Below are 17,912 nucleotides of genomic sequence, written 5' to 3' on the forward strand. Positions count from 1 at the left end.
GTGTGTCCTGGTCGCTGCACTAGCACCTCCTCTGGTCAGTCGGGGCGCCTGTTGTGGGGGGGGGGGGGGGGGACTGGGAGCAATAGCGTTTTCCTCCCACGCACTACGTGCCGCTGGTGAAACTCCTCACTGTCAGGTGAAAAGAAGCGGCTGGTGACTCCACATGTATGGGAGGAGACAGGTGGTAGTCTGCAGCCCTCCCCGGATCAGCAGAGGGGGTGGAGCAGAGACCGGGACGGCTCAGAAGAGTGGAGTAAATGGCCAAGTACAACTGGGGAGAAAAAGGGGGAGAAATCAACAAAACAAAAAAAAACACCAGAGTAAATTGCTTCCTTTTATTTTAGTAGAAAACAGGAGTCAAAATATGAAAAAGGGTTTATTGATGAGAGCTTAGCTTACCAACGTCAACATCAACGCCTGAACAACATGTAAATAGCAAACATGACATGAAATCTGCACCATTAAAACCACCAGTTTCCACGCAACTCTTCATTTCTGCACAATAACAGCTGAGCACAAACTACAGACCCACAGCTCAGATAACAAACTACAGACCCACAGCTCAGATAACAAACTACAGACCCACAGCTCAGACAACAAACTACAGACCCACAGCTCAGATAAACTACAGACCCACAGCTCAGATAATCCACACAAACTAAACACATTTCTGTTGATCACAACAGCAAATTCAATAATTTGTTGAGATGTGACCCCTGCAGGAAGTGTCACACTTGTCTTAGTGGGAGGAAAGGACCCCAACATCCACTCACTTCCCCGTTAAGTACTTTTATTACCACTGAAAGTCACATTTTGCCTGTTGTCAGGGTTCAAGTCGATGTCATTCTGCGAGGAAACCGACATCAATAAGCCAAACGAACGAAGGTCCACACATGAACGCCACTTGTTATGGGCGCTGCAGGAAACGATAACATGCCTCACTTGGTCACTTCCTCCCTGTCACTCGTGATGACTGTTCAGAGTGAGGGAGCTCAGGAGATTAATAACCCCCCCCACCCCTGTACCCCCCCCTGTAACCTCCTCTAAAGCCCCCATACCCTCCTCCTCCTCCCCCCCCATACCCGCCTCCTCCCCCATACCCACCTCCTCCTCCATACCCCCCGCCTCCCCTGTAACCTCTTCCCCCATAACCCCCACCACCTCTGTAACCTCCTCCCCCACCCCTGTATCCCCTCCCCCCTCCCCCCTGGTAACCTCCCCCATCAAGCCGACTCATCTTTGGAGGACGAGGACCGTCACCAAACCTGCAGAGAGGAAAGAGGGAGAATGTGTCAGTTAGCCATCATGAACAGGCTGGCGGCGAAGGTCAAGTTATCGTCTGTTGATGCATGCTGGCGTTCACCACCTGAGCTGGTTGTCTGTTAATCTGGCCAGTCAGCATGGAGGACCTGAGCTCCTGGTCACTGTGCTAGGAGTTTAATTACCAGCAGGACATCCTCTTTAAAAGTTAGTCCTGAGTCCAGATGTAAACCAGCAGGTCGCCCCGCTGCCAAACTACAAACGACAGAACAGGAAGCTACGGTCACTCCCCAACCGATCGGCTAGTTTCTTAATAAAACGACTAACAGGAAACAACAAGTAAACCCGAGTTTCTAATGTTCTGGTGCTGTAAAAGATTTGTTCACTTCACTAACGGTTGTAAAGACTGGAGTCAAACAAACCCACGTGTTCTATTACCGCCTGGTGAGAATGCTTCAGTTCTGCATTTAAATACCTCTATGTGACATGGGCAAAAGACTCACTCAGTCCAGTCACATGATGTTAGAAAGCGGATTTACTGTGTTAGTGCGACTAAAACGGCACTTTTAAAACATGTAAACGTGTCAGTCCCCTGAAGTCGTACTAAATAGAGTTTCTGAAAGTGGGACTAACACACCTAGATAATGCGGTTGGGGGTGGATTTACTCTGACATGTATACGCTTCAATCGGCCCCCAACTGGCCTAGGCGCACATGATCCATAGTTCCCGCGGCGGTCTTTCATCCGGAAGTGGATCAGCGTGGTATCAACAGTATCAACATGGCGAGTGCTAGAGCGAGAACCACGCACTTCTGGACAGACGAGGAGACAAACTTCATGTTGTGTCAGCTACAGGAGGTGGACATCCTAACCTACATGGATGGAAGGAGAATGCCGAATGGCGTTTGTGGCTTGTTTGGTATGTGACGCAATAGGTCAACTGGAAGAAGGTCCAATAGCAGCCAGCTGAAAGGGGACATATCGCCACCTACCGTACCAAGGTCGGACACGCGTCCGTCAATAAATCTCCCCCGGTTCTTGTATACTGGGATAACGACAGTTACATGGCCTAACTGAGCTATAACCGCAGCTCGACTTAACTGTGCATGTAAACGCAGTGGCAGACTGGGCCTTTAAGCATTAAAGATGGAAGAGCAGCACCTCCTCCCAGAAGACAGGAAGCAGTGCTGATCTGTGGCGTCACCTCAAAAGGAGTTCAGACAGATTTCCAATAAACAGGCTGCTGAGGTAAAGACAAGAGCCTCTAGGAAAGTATAACTGACTAAATCTCACCCCAACACCTTTTCTGACCTGATCGGAGCTTTATTCACAATCATCACCATGTTTACTTCTGTTCCTAATTCAGCAGCACAGCAGCCTGGGTGGTCTTGGTGCGTACCGTGGGTTGTTGGCGGTGAGGTTGAGTCCGGCGGCAGAAGGTTTGGAGATCTGGCGGATGAGGTTGAGCACCCGCTGGTTGGTACAATCCAACTGTCGGATGTATTCAGGGTCTTTGGTTACCTCCACCACCAGGGCCTCCATGGCTGCTCGCAGAGCCGCGATCCCTCCTGCCACCTCATGAGAGATCCCCAGTTTGATCCTAAAACAAAACAAAACAGAAACACAGAGAAGGGTCTTGCTTCCTGTTTCATGTCAACAGTTTTTTTAACAGCAGATTTCATCGTGCTAAAAGGTAAAAGCAGTTTGAAAGCAGATGAAGGCACAGCAAAAACAGATGGAGGAGACGGCTGGTGTAGTCATAGGAGGGGAACAAGCCTTTGTCCACTTAAAAATAACTATCATTCAGCAGTCACATGATGAAAAATCTGCTGACCTCTGACCTAACAGTAAGTTTCTCTACTGTAGCAGAACTTGTAAACAGGCCGTGTTCCACTCCTAACATCTAGCTGGCAGGGCTGGTAGAACAGTGACAGTGTTCCAACAGGAAACGGAATAGCTTTACTTCCTGTGGACGTGTTTACATCCTCACCAGTCATCGAGCTCCACCAGCTCCCCATTTGAGGAGATCTTCTTGGAGGCAAACAAAAGGAGCTGCAGGGGGCTGACCAACGTCATTCCTTTAGCCGAGATGGCTCTGGTCCGAATCTGAGCCGGAAATACAAACACCAGGTTAGCTGAGGGAACATCAGGGTCGGTCAGTTCGATGTCATTAAGGAATTGGTAAAATTCACCTTATTACAGCGGTCATTTGAATTCTACACAGAATTTAAATTTCTACACGTCACTTTTAAAGACAGTTTACAGCCCAGACTCAGATCAATCTATACGTTCTATAAATATGGACTTGGCTAGTACTTGGATGGGAGACCTCCTGGGAAAACGGAGTTGCTGCTGGAAGTGGTGTTGGTGGGCCAGTAGGGGGCAGTCTTCCATGCGGTTGTAATAAACAACAAAAATCCCAGTGCCCCTGCGCAGTGACAGGGATACTGTGCTGTAGGAGGCGCCGTCATTCGGATGAGACATTCCAGGGGTGGGCAATCTTACCCAGAAAGGGCCGGTGTGGGTGAAGGTTTTTGTTCCAACCAAACAGTTACACACCTGATCCCACTAATCAACCAGTAGAGTCTTTGCTGAGGAACTTGATTAGGAGACACAGGTGTGTAACTGCTTGGTTGGAACAAAGACCTGGACCCACACAGGGCCTTTCTGGATAAGACTGCCCACCCCTGCATTAAACCGAGGTCCTGACTCACTGTGGTCATTAAAGATCCCATAGCACTTATCACAAAGACTAGGGGGTCCCAGGTGTCCTGGCAACTTTCCCAACCTGGCTCTCCCCATCTGGCCACCTAATCATCCCCCATGTAACTGGCTCCATGATTCCTCCCTCTCCACCTCAAGCTGACGTGTGGTGAGTGTTCTGGTGCAAAATGGCTGCTGTGCACCATACAGGTGGGTGGTGGCTGGAGTGAGTTTCCCCCTTCACTCTGAAGTACTTCGGGTGTCTAGATAAAGCGCTATATAAATGTAATCCATTATTATTATGTTACGGAGAATGACTGGAGGGGACTGGGTGGTAGATAAATCTATAATAACACCATGGAGTTCGTAGTACACTGAATTAGTTTGGAAACGAGTCTGATGGGTTTGCACTGAACACGAGGTCTTTGGATGCTAATCTGGGGGTGTTTGGTTAAAATGTTAGAAGATAGTATCACTCACTCCTGGCTTCATTATGAAATCAAATTATTCTTTATACTGTGGAGTTGCTGAAGAGTTAAATCACCAACAAAATACGAAGACCCTTTAACTTCTAATTCAACACAGGAACTCAGTCACCCATTTCTTTATAATGCTGGATATATCAGGCGAGAGATACGTGTCAGTCCTAACTGAGCGTAAAGCAGACCAGCGGGCTGAGAATGCAGTCTTACTTTGGTTACAAATTACATATTCAATAATGAAATATTTCAATAAGCGTAGGTGTGTAAATATTTATCTAATGGATGATGCTCCAGGTCTTTTACTTTAAAATACATTTGAATACTAAGACAAGCTCTCGTATCTTCTCCCCATAAACTTCTTTCAGCTCGGGCAGTCCACTCAGTGAAGTGATTTTATTCGTTCAGTGAGAGGGACTGCGGGGGCACTGACAGACAGACACGGGAAACAGATTTTCTGTCAGAACAGAACTGGATCCACATCCAGCGGATATGTAGTTTCTCTGCGGGAGGTTTGTACCTTCTCGCCGAAGACGAAGAAAGGCGAGGGGTAGCGCGTGTCCTGGTTGCTGAACGGACAGATGACGGAGGTCTTGTGGATGAGGGCGTTGCGCCCCTCAGTGGTCAGGATCTTCCTCTTCTCCTTGTGGAAGCAGACGTTAGGGTAGGAGCCAAATGCCAGCAAGGACACCACCACATCCAGACCATTATCAGGACCCACCGGGTTAAACATCTGGGTCATCAGGCACTCTGACAGGAAGAACGAGAATAACATCAGGAGCATGTGACAGGAAGTGACTTGTCATTCAATCGGAGTAGATGAGGGATAAGGAAAGAGGGCATTAATCAGTTCAGGCTGAAGGTAAATATGCAATTCACAGAGAATTTGGGAATGGTAGCAATCATGGAGTCCAAGAGGCCATCTGTGTAGGGAGGGAACGACCATCCCTGAACCGGGGGGGGGGGGGGGGGGCTTCAACCACATCTGTCACCATCTTACAATGCTGTGATCGCAATTATTCCCCATCCTCTGTGAATAGTACACATGACCACTGTAACTCTAGTTAATGGTCACACCATATTTGCATATGAAACCGATGGCTGGTTTTGGTGGTTATGTCACTGTATTGTTTATAAGGGTGGGGACACCTGCAGTCACTGGATTGTTTATAAGGGTGGGGTGCCTGCAGTCACTGTATTGTTTATAAGGGTGGGGGTGCCTACAGTCACTGTATTGTTTATAAGGGTGGGGACACCTGCAGTCACTGTATTGTTTATAAGGGTGGGGTACCTGCAGTCACTGTATTGTTTATAAGGGTGGGGACACCTACAGTCACTGGATTGTTTATAAGGGTGGGGTACCTGCAGTCACTGTATTGTTTATAAGGGTGGGGGTACCTACAGTCACTGTATTGTTTATAAGGGTGGGGTACCTGCAGTCAGGTGAGAGTCATGAGGTCACTCAGATGATGATGAAACGTGTCTGTCAAACGTTGTGTCCAGATGAACTGATTCAACTTTCTTTGATGAAAGTTTATGGATGTGTGCCGCCCAATAATACAACTGAATTCTGTCATCCCCCCACCCTTTTTCTCCCCAATTGTACTTGGCCAATTACCCCACTCTTCCGAGCCGTCCCGGTCTCTGCTCCACCCCTTCTGCTGATCTGGGGAGGGCTGCAGACTACCACATGCCTCCTCCCATACATGTGGAGCCACCAGCCGCTTCTTTTCACCGGACAGTGCGAAGTTTCACCAGGGGGATGTAGCGTGTGGGAGGCTCACGCTATTCCCCCTAGTTCCCCCTCCCCCCGAACAGGCGCCCTGAACGATCAGAGGAGGCGCTAGTGCAGTGACCAGGACACATACCCACATCCGGCTTCCCACCCGCAGACACGGCCAATTGTGTCTGTAGGGACGCCCAACCAAGTCGGAGGTAACGCGGGGATTCGAACTGGCGAGCCGTGGTTGGTAGATAACAGAATAGACCACCACGCTACCCAGACGCCTTGTCATCTTTAACAGCAGGGAAATCAGTTCGAAGCTCCAGACAGTGTTTGTTTTGTGCGAGTAAACTTTCTTAATACCACTTTACTGAAACATGTGTTGATGCTCAGTAACCCAGGTAAGACGTCACACAAGGTGAACCAGGTCATCTGGACACAACGTTTAGAGACAGAAACGGGTCATCATCATCTAAGTGACCTCATCAGTCTCAACTGACTGCACGTACCTCCACCCTTATGAAAAATACGTCTGTATAATGACCGAAACCAACGATCGGTTTCATAAGCAGATATGGGCATGACCATTAACTAGAGCTACAGTGACCATGTGACCATTCACAGCAGATGGGGAACATTTGCAGTCACAGCATTGTAACATGGTGACAGATAAGATGAGGGACATCATTATGGACAGGGGATGAAACAATGGTCTCTTGTGATGTTAAGTCTCTCTTCACGTGTTCCTGCTGATGAAGCAGTGGAGGTAGTCCGTATGAAATCACAAAAAGACCCCACCCTTAGCAATAGGACCAAGAGTCTGGGTGTCATCCTGGACAGCACATTATCTTTTGAAGCTCACATCAACAATGTTACTCAGCCTGCATACTTTCACCTACGCAGTATTAATCGTCTTCACCTGTAACTTACACCTAAAAGCACCGCCATACTCAATCACATGATGGTTACATCTTGTATTGACTACTGCAATGCTATCCTCTTTGGTCTTCCCCTCAGTTGTCTTCATAAACTTCAGTTGGTCCAGAATTCAGCAGCCCGTATCATTACCAGAACTCCTTCCATAGATCATATCACTCCTGTTCTTCAGCAGCTTCATTGGCTCCCTGTTAAATACCATACTGACTTCAAGATCCTGCTCCTCACCTGTAAGGCCCTTAATAACCTAGCTCCTTCATATCTTTCCGAACTCCTTCATATCCACACGTCCTCCAGCACTCTCAGATCCTCTTCTGCTCTCCAACTCACTACACCATCGGTCTAGAGCCTTCAGTCATTCTGCCCCCACCTATGGGACTCTCTCCCACAAGACATTCACAACATTGGCTCTCTTTCAACCTTCACATCCTATCTCAAAACACACCTTTTCAAACTGGCGCATTCAGTCTGATCCACGCTGTACTGAGTTTTGTGCAGATGATGATTTTATACTTATCTGTTGTGTTAACTTTTTATTGTCTACCCTGCTTTGTTTTGATTTTATGCTGTCTGATACAGTGCTGCTTGTTTTTAACTCTGTTCTGTAAGGTGTCCTTGGTTGCTCTGAAAGGTGCCCACAAATAAAATGTATTATTATTATGATTACCGTTACTACAGTTTAGACTGAAGAGGTCACTTAGATGAGTGATGAAACGTATCTGTCAATAAACGTCCAGATGAACTGATTCAGCTTTCATTTTACTGAAGCATGCTTTCCAGACTTCCAGTGTTAGATAGGGTCTCATAATTAAAAGCTTTAATTAACACTGAGCAGAATTGAACTGTTGTCTGGTCTCTGGTTTAAGTCACTCAGACTCAAGCTTTAGCTAAAGGACCTAATCTTTTAATTTGCAAAAAGAAAAAAAAAGAAAGAAGAAGACTTAATCCCTGTGATGAGAATCTGAGGTAAATCGTTAGTGTCTATAAAGTGATCAAACAACCTTCTGGGAAGTTGGCGTTAATCAGGATGTCTTTCAGCTGGACTTTGGCCTCCCAGGTCATCCTCAGTGTGGACATGTTGAGACGTTTGTGTTCACAAAACTGAACCTCTGCATCCTCCCCATTGATCCTGGAGACACAACACAAGCACACACACATGCATCAGAGACAGCTAAGTTGTCACTGAACAAAGCCAAGTGAAGCCAACCAGATTCTGAACTGGTTTGGCATCAAGACCTGAAACACACTGTACGAGAGAGACATGGCTGAGATATATTTTATGATATACGTAATCACAGCATGTGTAACCAGCGTGCGCAAAGTGGGGGACGATTAAGGAAGAGACAAGTTTGGAAAACTTAAGAGAAGGAATTTGAAGTTTATGCAAGTATTTGGTAACATGACTGTAAACGCAGTAGACCTGCTGTTGATACTTAGCAGACATGAAGAGATACGTATTATGAACAGACAGACCTGACGTCGTCCCATGTCTGGAAGACGTTGAGCAGTGCCACATGGTCGGAGAAACGACTGCCAGAGAAGTTTCGGTGCACAAAGCCAAGCCGCTTGCCCTCAGTGACGAAGGGCTCGGGGAAGCAGGAGGCGGCAGCGATGGTGCACACAGCATCTCCAACACTAGAGCCCGAAAAACCAGTGAAAACTCAACACTCGTGTCAGGTCAAAGGTCACAGTTCTGCTGCTTTTTCTTTTAACTTTAATTTCAAAGGGCTATGGTGCAAACTTGAATGCAAGATGCTATCCTTTTGCCATTTCTGAAATACCATCTATTCATACTGGAGTATCATCTATATATACAAAAACTTACAAAACAGACCCAAAGCACAATGAACATTTTTAAAAGTGCTATTTGAAAGGATGTAAACAGTGACCTTTGGGTTTTTTTCTAAGATGTAAATATAAGAGAACCACTGATCAGGTATTACAATAAATTTTCATTATCTTAAATTGAGATTATGAAGTAATACCAATTTATTCAAACATGGCTTTATCATTGATAGAAGGATTAAGTTTAACAGACCACAGTGATTATCAATAACATATATTTAGGCACGGTGTGAACAGATGAGCAAGGGGTTCATTAACTAGACAGTATGACAGATCTGATGTGTATGAAAAACAGACAGACTTGAGAATACAGCCCATGATCATCATCTTCCCCAGGCGAGGTTCGATGGGCAGCCGAGCCAGGATCCGACCCAGAGGGGTAAGCTCATCGTTGCAGTCCAGGGCATCCAACTCTGGGGGGACAGCCACACAGGAGACATTATGTGTCATCATGTCTGACCAGTTAACCATCATCGTGTGTCCTGGTTATACCAATACAGGGGAGGGTTCATGTCTGGATGTTCACACTGAGACCATTTGTGTTGGGTTAACCTTGAGTTAAAAGTTTCAATGTAAAACGTTAATTGGAAGAGCAAAAGGTAAATGATGAACACAATGTATTCTACAAGAATGAGAGGGTCAAGATTCACATATATCCCTTCACTTTTCAGCGGTCGTAGGTTATGGGCTAGTCTGGCCTAGCTAGAAATGCTGCACCAGTGCACAATAAAAAGTCCGGCAGAACGGATCATCTGGTTGGCATAGCATTTCTTGAAACCAATGAAATTCATCCAGGGAGGTGCTAAACCATAAGCGAGGTGACGTGTGCTACCGAAATAATGTTGGATCGACAGTGGTGGAATTTCTCAGTTTCCGTGATTACTGCCGAAAGAATTTGTTGGTGACAGTTGGAGGCTTACCCCAGTGCCAACATCCTGTTAATCAGACTAGTTACAGGCCAATCTAGAGAATCAGAGTATACACACACACACACACAAACACTTTCTATCAGTAAGTTTGATCTGTCTCTGAGTGTGTATCATGCCTTTCAAAGTGTGTTCTGCCTCGATAACAGCGTCCAGTGGGGGCGGTTCTATGGCCTTGGACAGGAAGTGGCCGATAGCTCCCAGTCGGAGCAGCTTGATGCTCAGCGCCACCTCATGGAGTGGAGTCCGGAAAATCTCTGGGGTCATGTGGGTATCCAGTCTGGAAGGAACCAGGTCACTCACGTTATCTTCCAGTGGGTTAAGGCTAACAAGAACCATTATGGCAGGAGGAAACTGGATCCCTTAAAGGAATCAATTTCTTTAGAAAAACTGTTGTCTTGATAAGATGATATCTTTAAAGGAAATGAATCCCATCATGAAAGAATTATCAGTCACATGAAGAAAATAGTTAGCAGATGTTTAATAAACCTGAAATTTATAATGACAGCAGTAGTTCAGTAACTTCTACTCCCAAATGGTTAACACAATACACAACATTCTAAAATGTGTGTGTGTGTGTGTGTGTGTGTGTGTGTGTGTGTGTGTGTGTGTGTGTGTGTGTGTGAGTAAGCTGACAGATGGTGTTACCTTTCAAAGCGGGCTTGGCTGCACAGGTGGAAGCAGAACCCAGGTCGGACTCGGCCGGCTCGGCCCTTCCTCTGTTCCAGGTTGGTCTTTGAGGCCCAGACAGTGGCGTAGTTTGTCATGTTGTTATGAGAGGTAAACAGCTTCACCTTCTGCCTTTAGGAGCACCAAACCACACCGTCACCATGACAATCAACACTAAACCAACCACACTGTCACCATGACAACCTACATACTACCAGGATTACTGTTTACACATACTGTCTCCTAGGAAACCAAATTGTCTGTTCCACCATTGTTTTGTGACTATGCCTATATTGTATTGCAACCCCAAACTTTAAGAACCACACCGTTATCAATCTGTGATGCTTCTCATCGGTATTGATGTGCACCACAGCTAACTCCACCTAGCAGTTCCAGGAACTGACATCTGGTAGAACCTCCTGAGCTGGTACAAATACCGAGTTCCTAGATCTATTTGAGAACAGCACTGATGGTTGTAGACGCAGTTTCTGGAGTGGTAGTCGGTGGAGGAAATGGAGTACAGGTCTGATGTTGTGGTTGTGTGGAAGGAGCCTTGATCCCTCCCAGAAAATAGAGTGTCCATAAACTTACTTGCAGGAGTCAATGACATAAACCACATCGTTAATGGTGATACTGGTCTCTGCGATGTTGGTGGACAGGATGACCTGGAGAGACGAAAATACCATTTTCTTTCTGGTTTCTGATTACAGTTTCAACCTGAGACCTCAACAACAAATTTGGAACAGCTTTTGGGGTATTTTACTTGGTAAGATTGTCACCTTTGGAAAAAAAACTGATGAATGCTCTTAGAAAATTATTACAGACATTGAAATTTAAGTCAAGACATAACAGTTACATAAAGGAAGATGCCACCCACTGTTCTTTAGAAGTATTGAACAATAAAGAGGAAGTTATAATAAACATCTACAGTAAATAAAAATCTTGGATCATTAGGATCGCTGGATATTGCCAACCTTGGTGACACCATCAGGAACCGGCTCAAACACCCTCCTCTGCTCCTCTCGAGGGATTTGGGAGTGGAGTGGCAGGATCTGGTAACGGTTACACCCTAGAAACAAGAACATGAGTCGCATGACCAAAATGACCCTTGTCTGGATAGAGGTCACGGCTCTAAGGAGGCACTTGAAAAGGAGCAGATCCAACTCGGTACATGTAGAATTTTACAGCTCCTCAACATTTTATCGATGAAGTCCAAGACAAGTTTCTCTTCTAGTGTGGCATTTTTTGTGAAAATTGCTTTTAAAGGCCAGGTCTTTTAGATTTCTAAACTTCAACTGACACAAATTCATCAGCAAATCTGTGATTTAACAATATCCCATTAAAAATAAGCTTTGAACAGATTCCCAGGATATTTCCCCAAAGTTCTGCCAATTTTATGACTTTTCCAAGAACATGGGTACATTGGAGTTTTGAGCTCAGAATTCCCATAAAAAGTTTGTCAAGAAAGCCAAACTTAACACACATTCATTCCTTTCCTTGGGGGATAAATCAGATCATACCAAAGTGAGGGTTCATCTCCAGGTGCCTCTGCATGGAGCAGATGAGGTTCCAGCCTGGCAGGAAGACCAACACAGCTCCGGCCACCCGCAGCGTCTCAATGTATTTAAGAAGTGCCTCCACCAGCTCAAAGGGAGTCTCCTTCTCATTGATCTGAGCCATGGAGCGCTTGGTCTCCGCAGTGTACTGAGAACCGCACACCATGTTACAGTTGATCTATGAACAGAGAGACAAAGAGTTCTACTCAAAATAACATTGCCAGTATTTTTAGAATACACCAACAAAATGAAAATTACAAAATGAAAAAGCTCTTTTTGAGTTACTCATGAAGCTTTTAGTCATTTGAGGGCCTCTGTTCTAAAATAGCACAATCCATAAGCATGAATATCAAATTACCATATCAGACTAAAAAATTGATAACACTCTCTTGGTTAATGTTAATGAGCTCTTCACAATCTTGATTCAAGTGTTCAAGAGGATTCTTGTGTAATGTTGTTCCTACTACAAACTTTAATCAGACATGCTGAGAACATCCTATCTTTTTATGAGGTGGAGATTACAGAGAAGGGGATGGTGCCGTCAGCTGTTGGGTGCTATAAAATGCTGCTCAGTGTGCAGGACAGAAAGCTGCTTTAATGCTCAGAAGCCTTTGAAACAGGAAGTGGTTTAAAAGACTCTTCTTCCCGTTTCTCCTTACATCTTCCTCCCCTCTGTCCTCATCTTTATCCTTCTTCCTGCGGTCCATAGGCGGAGGAATGAAGTTGGTCATCTGGATGGAGTCTTCCAGGAAGTACTCTGGAAGAGAACAATAACGAAGCAGAGCAGTAAGAACAGGAAGAGTAAGAGAAAAAGACTAAAGATCAGACTCTACCGGTCATGGCAGCAGCAGATAGAGTAAGCAATGATAAAAATAGAAAACCAAGTCACTTTAGCACTGGCTCCCCATTATGGAGACTCGTCATACTACTAAACATGAGAGTTTTAAGCCAAGCCCACAAGCTGCTTCACATCTAAAACCAGTAAGAATTATTCCAATCCTTGTTTCTGGGGTCAATTTAGTTTTGGGTTTATATATGTGCCTTTCCTAGCTATAGAATCGGGTTTCAAGGATAAAATGTTTTTTTTTTTTGGATTCTCTATTGCCTCTTTAACAATCTAACACCCAGAGAAATTCTGGGTTTTTACAAGGACCGTCTTTGGTGTCACAGTCTGTGGCTCAAAATCAAGCAAACTGGCTCTGCATAGAGTACAATAATCTTGCCAGGCAAAGCTACAGCAGTTTCCTGGTACTGTGCTGGCAGAAATAGATGTTTTTGTTTGGTGTTGAAACAGCAAACAATTATGCAAAGCCACATTCTGACGGTGAAAGTAAAGGCAATTACTTCACACTGTAGAGTATCTATCTATCTTTGCTTGTGGCCCCACTTGGGGCATAAGCTGTGAACAAAGGCTCGCAAGGCATCCCGGTCTTGGGCCAATATCTCCAGCTGTCCCCATGTACCGCCAGTCCTCTTCACGTCTGCCTCCAGGTCACGGCGCCAGGTGTTTCTTGGTCTGCCTCTTTTCTTTATCCCTTGTGGATTCCAAAGGAGGGCATGTCTTGTGGTGCTGGATGGAGGCTTGCGAAGAGTGTGACCAATACATCTCTAGCATCTTCGGAGGATTTCTTCCACAGCAGGCTGCTGTCTTGCTCGCTGCCACAGTTCCTGGTTACTGATAATATCTGGCCAGCAAATTCATAAGATTCTTCTGAGGCAGGTGTTGGTAAATGTCTGGATTGTCTTCATAGTGGTGACAGTTGTTCTCCAGGTCTCTACGCCATACAGCAAAACAGGCTTCACAATGGTATTGAAGATCCTGATCTTGGTGTTGGTAATCAGATCTGAGGATCCCCAGACATTTTTCAACTGATGTAAACCTACCATTGCCTTACCAATCCGGACTTTTACATCGGCATCTGTCCCAACCAGTTTATCAACACTGCTGCCAAGATCAGTGAAGCTCTCCGACTCTTCTAGTGCTTCACCTTCCAGCATGATGGAGGTAGTAACGTTGGCTGTGGTGATCTTGAAGACCTTGCTCTTCCCTTTGTGGATATTGAGGCCAAGGCGTGCCGAATTTACTGTCACCATGTTGGTCTTCTCCTACATCTGTTGCTGGGTTTGGGAAAGAAGGGTCAGGTCATCAGCGAAGCCAAGGTCGTTCAACTGTGTCCTACCACATGCCTCCTCCAATACACGTGGAATCACCAGCCACTTCTTTTCACCTGACAGTGAGGAATTTCACCAGGGGGACATCGCGTTTGGGAGGATCACACTATTCCCCCCCAGTTCCCCCTCCCCCCTGAACAGACGCCCCAGTCGACCAGAGGAGGTGGTAGTGCAGTGACCAGGACACATACCCGCATCTGGCTTCCCACCCACCGACAGCCAATTGTGTCGGTAGGGATGTCCGACCAAGCTGGTGGTAACATGGGGATTCGAACTGGCGATCCCCGTGTTGGTAGGCAACGGAATAGACCGCTACACTACATGGACGCCCCTTTAATTCTTTTTTAAATTTCTCTCGGTTCTTTTTTTCTCCTCTATGGGTGCTTAAGGCAAATGGACACTGCAACTGGCGCAATGGGAGTCTAGTCTGCTAATTCGTGCCTGGCAAAAAAAATGAAGCTTTAAATATGTTCACATTTTAGAGAATGTAATTAATATTTTTCTCATTAATTATGTATTATTTCAGCCACCTGCAACCCATTTGCTATTAATCAGAATGTTAATTTTTATGACTCGGCCCGCCTGATTAGCGGATTAACCGTGGTGCCTGCAGATATAACTACAATGCGTGCATCACAAGCTGAGAAGCAGACGAACACATCAGTGCGTCATGATCATGTCAATGTGTCATTTCTCCAAACGTAGCGAGAAATGACAAGTCCAGAGCATTAAATCGGAGTAAATCATTTTATATCAGACAGACTTCTCCTGTAGATTAGTCATGGAAAATGAGAACCGTGCGTTTTCCTGTTGTATCAAGCCGCAAAAAGTTGCAGTGTGGGGTGTTTGAGTTAATTTGCCTTACTTCACAACGCACGTCCTGTGATGTGACTATTGCGCATGCGCATGTCGCGATGATGTTGTGAAACAATATATCGTGCAGCCCCAGCAACAGCTATCCTTGCCTCACTCCTGTCCGCACTTGGAAGGTATTGGTGAGTTGTTGGCCATGTATCACCCTGTAGGTCATCCCTTCGTAGGAAATCCTGATGATGTTTGTGATCTTCTTCGGCACCCTATAGTGTCTCAGCAGTTTCCAGAGGGTCTGCTTATCCACACTTTCATCTCATAGTCAATAAAGTTGACACAGAGGCAAGTTCAACTCCAGTGACTGTTCTGGAATGATACGCAGTGTTGTAATATGGTCAGTGCAGGATCTGTTCTTTACAGTGTGAACAGGTCACACTGCAGTGGCCAAAATGTCCTCCTACACTATAGCTCCAGTACAGAACTGGAAGAACAACGACAAAGCATATGCATTTTGTGCTCAATACCGGCAGCATATTTAAAATATCAACATATGAGAAGTGTCTAGTCTACTTGCCATATTATCAAACTATATGCAAACAAGATAAAGGAGGCGAGCTGAGGGCAGGACAGGCTCTGATGGAGCTAAAAATAATGTGTTTAAAAAAGATTATGGGATAAATCAGAATCAGAAACACTTTGTCATTTCATGCACTTGCGCACATGAAATGAAACGAAACATCGTTTCCCCCAGCCCACAGCAGTGCAAAACAAAGACATAAAAATTAAAAAAAAAAAAAAAACACATATCCAAAAACTACAAGAACACACATATCCAAATTAACACATATCTAAACTTAAAAAAACAAAATCAGTGTCCAGGAGAATGAACGCCAGCCAGGATGACTGTCAGAACTGCCGGTCTGCATGGGCTAGCAGTTAGCTTAGTCTGCCCCGCTTCCATGTCCTGTCAGACCGTCCTTGGCGTTTCCTCATCGGTTGCAGCTCCAGGCAGGGCCGTGGTCCTTAGGCCCACAGAATGCAGTAGACCAAGCTCACCTTCTGACACATCTCCCCACACTCCACAGGAGGACACTAAAAACACAGTCAAGGCCAAGCGAGGCCGCCGCCAGACCACCTCCGGCGTTATTGGAACTGCCGGTCTACATGGGCTAGCAGTTAGCTTAGCCTGCCCCGCTTCCGTGTCCTGTCAGACCGCCCTCGGTGTTACCTCTTCAGGCACAGCTCCAGGCAGCAGCCGATCCAGCGCCGGCTCTCCCAGCCATCACACGAAGACAAACTCAGATACAGACGTCGACAAAGACACTGCATGGACAGCACTGGGTGAGGCCGCTGCAAACGTGAATTCGCGCCGCCATCTTCCCACACCGGCACTGGGTGAGGCTGCTGCAAACGTGAATTTGCGCCACCATCTTCCCGAAGATCATAAAGAGTTATGTTGACAGAATTTTCAAATTCCTCCAAAGGTAATTTACAAATTCTTTTTAACCCCTTAAACCCAGTTAATGGAAAAGCATCTGATTCACATTTAAACTTTTTTGACCTTTCAAAGACTCACCTACCATGTGCTTAACATTTGGATGGAAACATGGCTAAAGAACAGAAGACACAGCGACTCAGCGGAGATAAGAAAACCTACCCTGAACAGGGAAGGTCTGTCCAAAGACCTCAATGATGGGGCAGTTGAAGAAGTATTCTTGGAACATCACGGTGTCAATGGTGGCCGACATAAGGATGACCCGAATCTGTGGGTACGCCTGGATCACGTCCCTCAGAACCACCATCAGGAAGTCCGTCTGGAGACCAGATGAAACAATAGTTTGATACCATTTTAATAAATGTGGTATGTCCCAAAAGTCAACCAACCAGAGCAGGATTCAAGATTGTGGTTGGTTACCTGCCTATGACGTTGGTAGAGAAGACTAACTAACAACCTTCTATGTACCAGCTTCTGGATGGAAACTGGTTGTCATCTTCTGCCCTGAACACTGATCCCTGGATCAGTCTTTAATGTGATTTATGCCGACAGAGGCTCTACATAGTATGTCAACTAGACCATGTCACACTACACCTATGAGGACATATATGGCATTGTTTATCTACTTTGTATTTTGGTTCTCCTATTCACCACCTCTTGATGATCACAGACACAAGTACAAAGTGCACGTGACATGTACTCTTGCCTATATATTACCATGTAGCAAATGTACTACTACTTTATATGATACTACCAGGTGCGTTGGAGTCGCGGGTGTTATCGATATTGCGACACCTGCACTTTCACAGAAACATGATTCTATCCCCCACACTTTTTCCTGAGATAGTTGTTGATGAAACGAAACCAAGTTCCCCATACATGAACATGAAAACATATTGGTCAAGTTAGATTGATTTAACAGCCAAGATGGTAAGATTTTCCTTGGGCGTGATGGAGGAGGACAGGATTGGGAACGAGTACATTAGAGGGACAGCTCAGGTTGGACGGTTTGGAGACAAAGCAAGAGAGACAAGATTGAGATGGTTTGGACATGTGTGGAGGAGAGATACTGGGTATATTGGGAGAAGGATGCTGAATATGGAGCTGCCAGGGAAGAGGAAGGCCAAAGAGGAGGTTTATGGATGAAGGTGAAGGAGGACATGCAGGTGGCTGGTGTGACAGTGTGCATCACTGGCCACCACAATGCAGAGGACAGGAAGAGATGGAAACGGATGATCCGCTGTGGCATCCCCTAACGGCAGCAGCCGTTGATTTGGCATATTGTGGAGAGTGGAACGGGGGCTGAAAGTAGGGGGTTGCAGTGCTCATGTTCCATCC

General features: G+C 45.7%; 1 protein-coding gene across 1 annotated transcript in view; it reads right to left on the bottom strand.

Moving 5' to 3' along the window:
- Positions 1–328: 328 nt before the first annotated feature.
- dhx9 (DEAH (Asp-Glu-Ala-His) box helicase 9) overlaps positions 329–17,912 on the bottom strand; it is a 50,080-nt gene continuing 32,496 nt past the window's right edge. Inside the window, exons 15-28 of the mRNA XM_056292872.1 lie at positions 16,737–16,893; positions 12,757–12,854; positions 12,062–12,275; positions 11,516–11,610; positions 11,133–11,206; positions 10,521–10,673; positions 9,992–10,152; positions 9,248–9,359; positions 8,575–8,736; positions 8,103–8,230; positions 4,963–5,192; positions 3,251–3,366; positions 2,660–2,860; positions 329–1,265 (exon numbers count right to left, since the gene is read on the bottom strand). Coding sequence (XP_056148847.1) covers positions 1,001–1,265; positions 2,660–2,860; positions 3,251–3,366; positions 4,963–5,192; positions 8,103–8,230; positions 8,575–8,736; positions 9,248–9,359; positions 9,992–10,152; positions 10,521–10,673; positions 11,133–11,206; positions 11,516–11,610; positions 12,062–12,275; positions 12,757–12,854; positions 16,737–16,893 — 2,166 coding nt within the window. The 3' untranslated portion in view covers positions 329–1,000. The remainder of the gene's footprint in view (positions 1,266–2,659; positions 2,861–3,250; positions 3,367–4,962; positions 5,193–8,102; positions 8,231–8,574; positions 8,737–9,247; positions 9,360–9,991; positions 10,153–10,520; positions 10,674–11,132; positions 11,207–11,515; positions 11,611–12,061; positions 12,276–12,756; positions 12,855–16,736; positions 16,894–17,912) is intronic.

Source organism: Lampris incognitus, chromosome 14 (assembly GCF_029633865.1).
Source record: "Lampris incognitus isolate fLamInc1 chromosome 14, fLamInc1.hap2, whole genome shotgun sequence".
NCBI classification, from domain to species: Eukaryota; Metazoa; Chordata; class Actinopteri; order Lampriformes; family Lampridae; genus Lampris; species Lampris incognitus.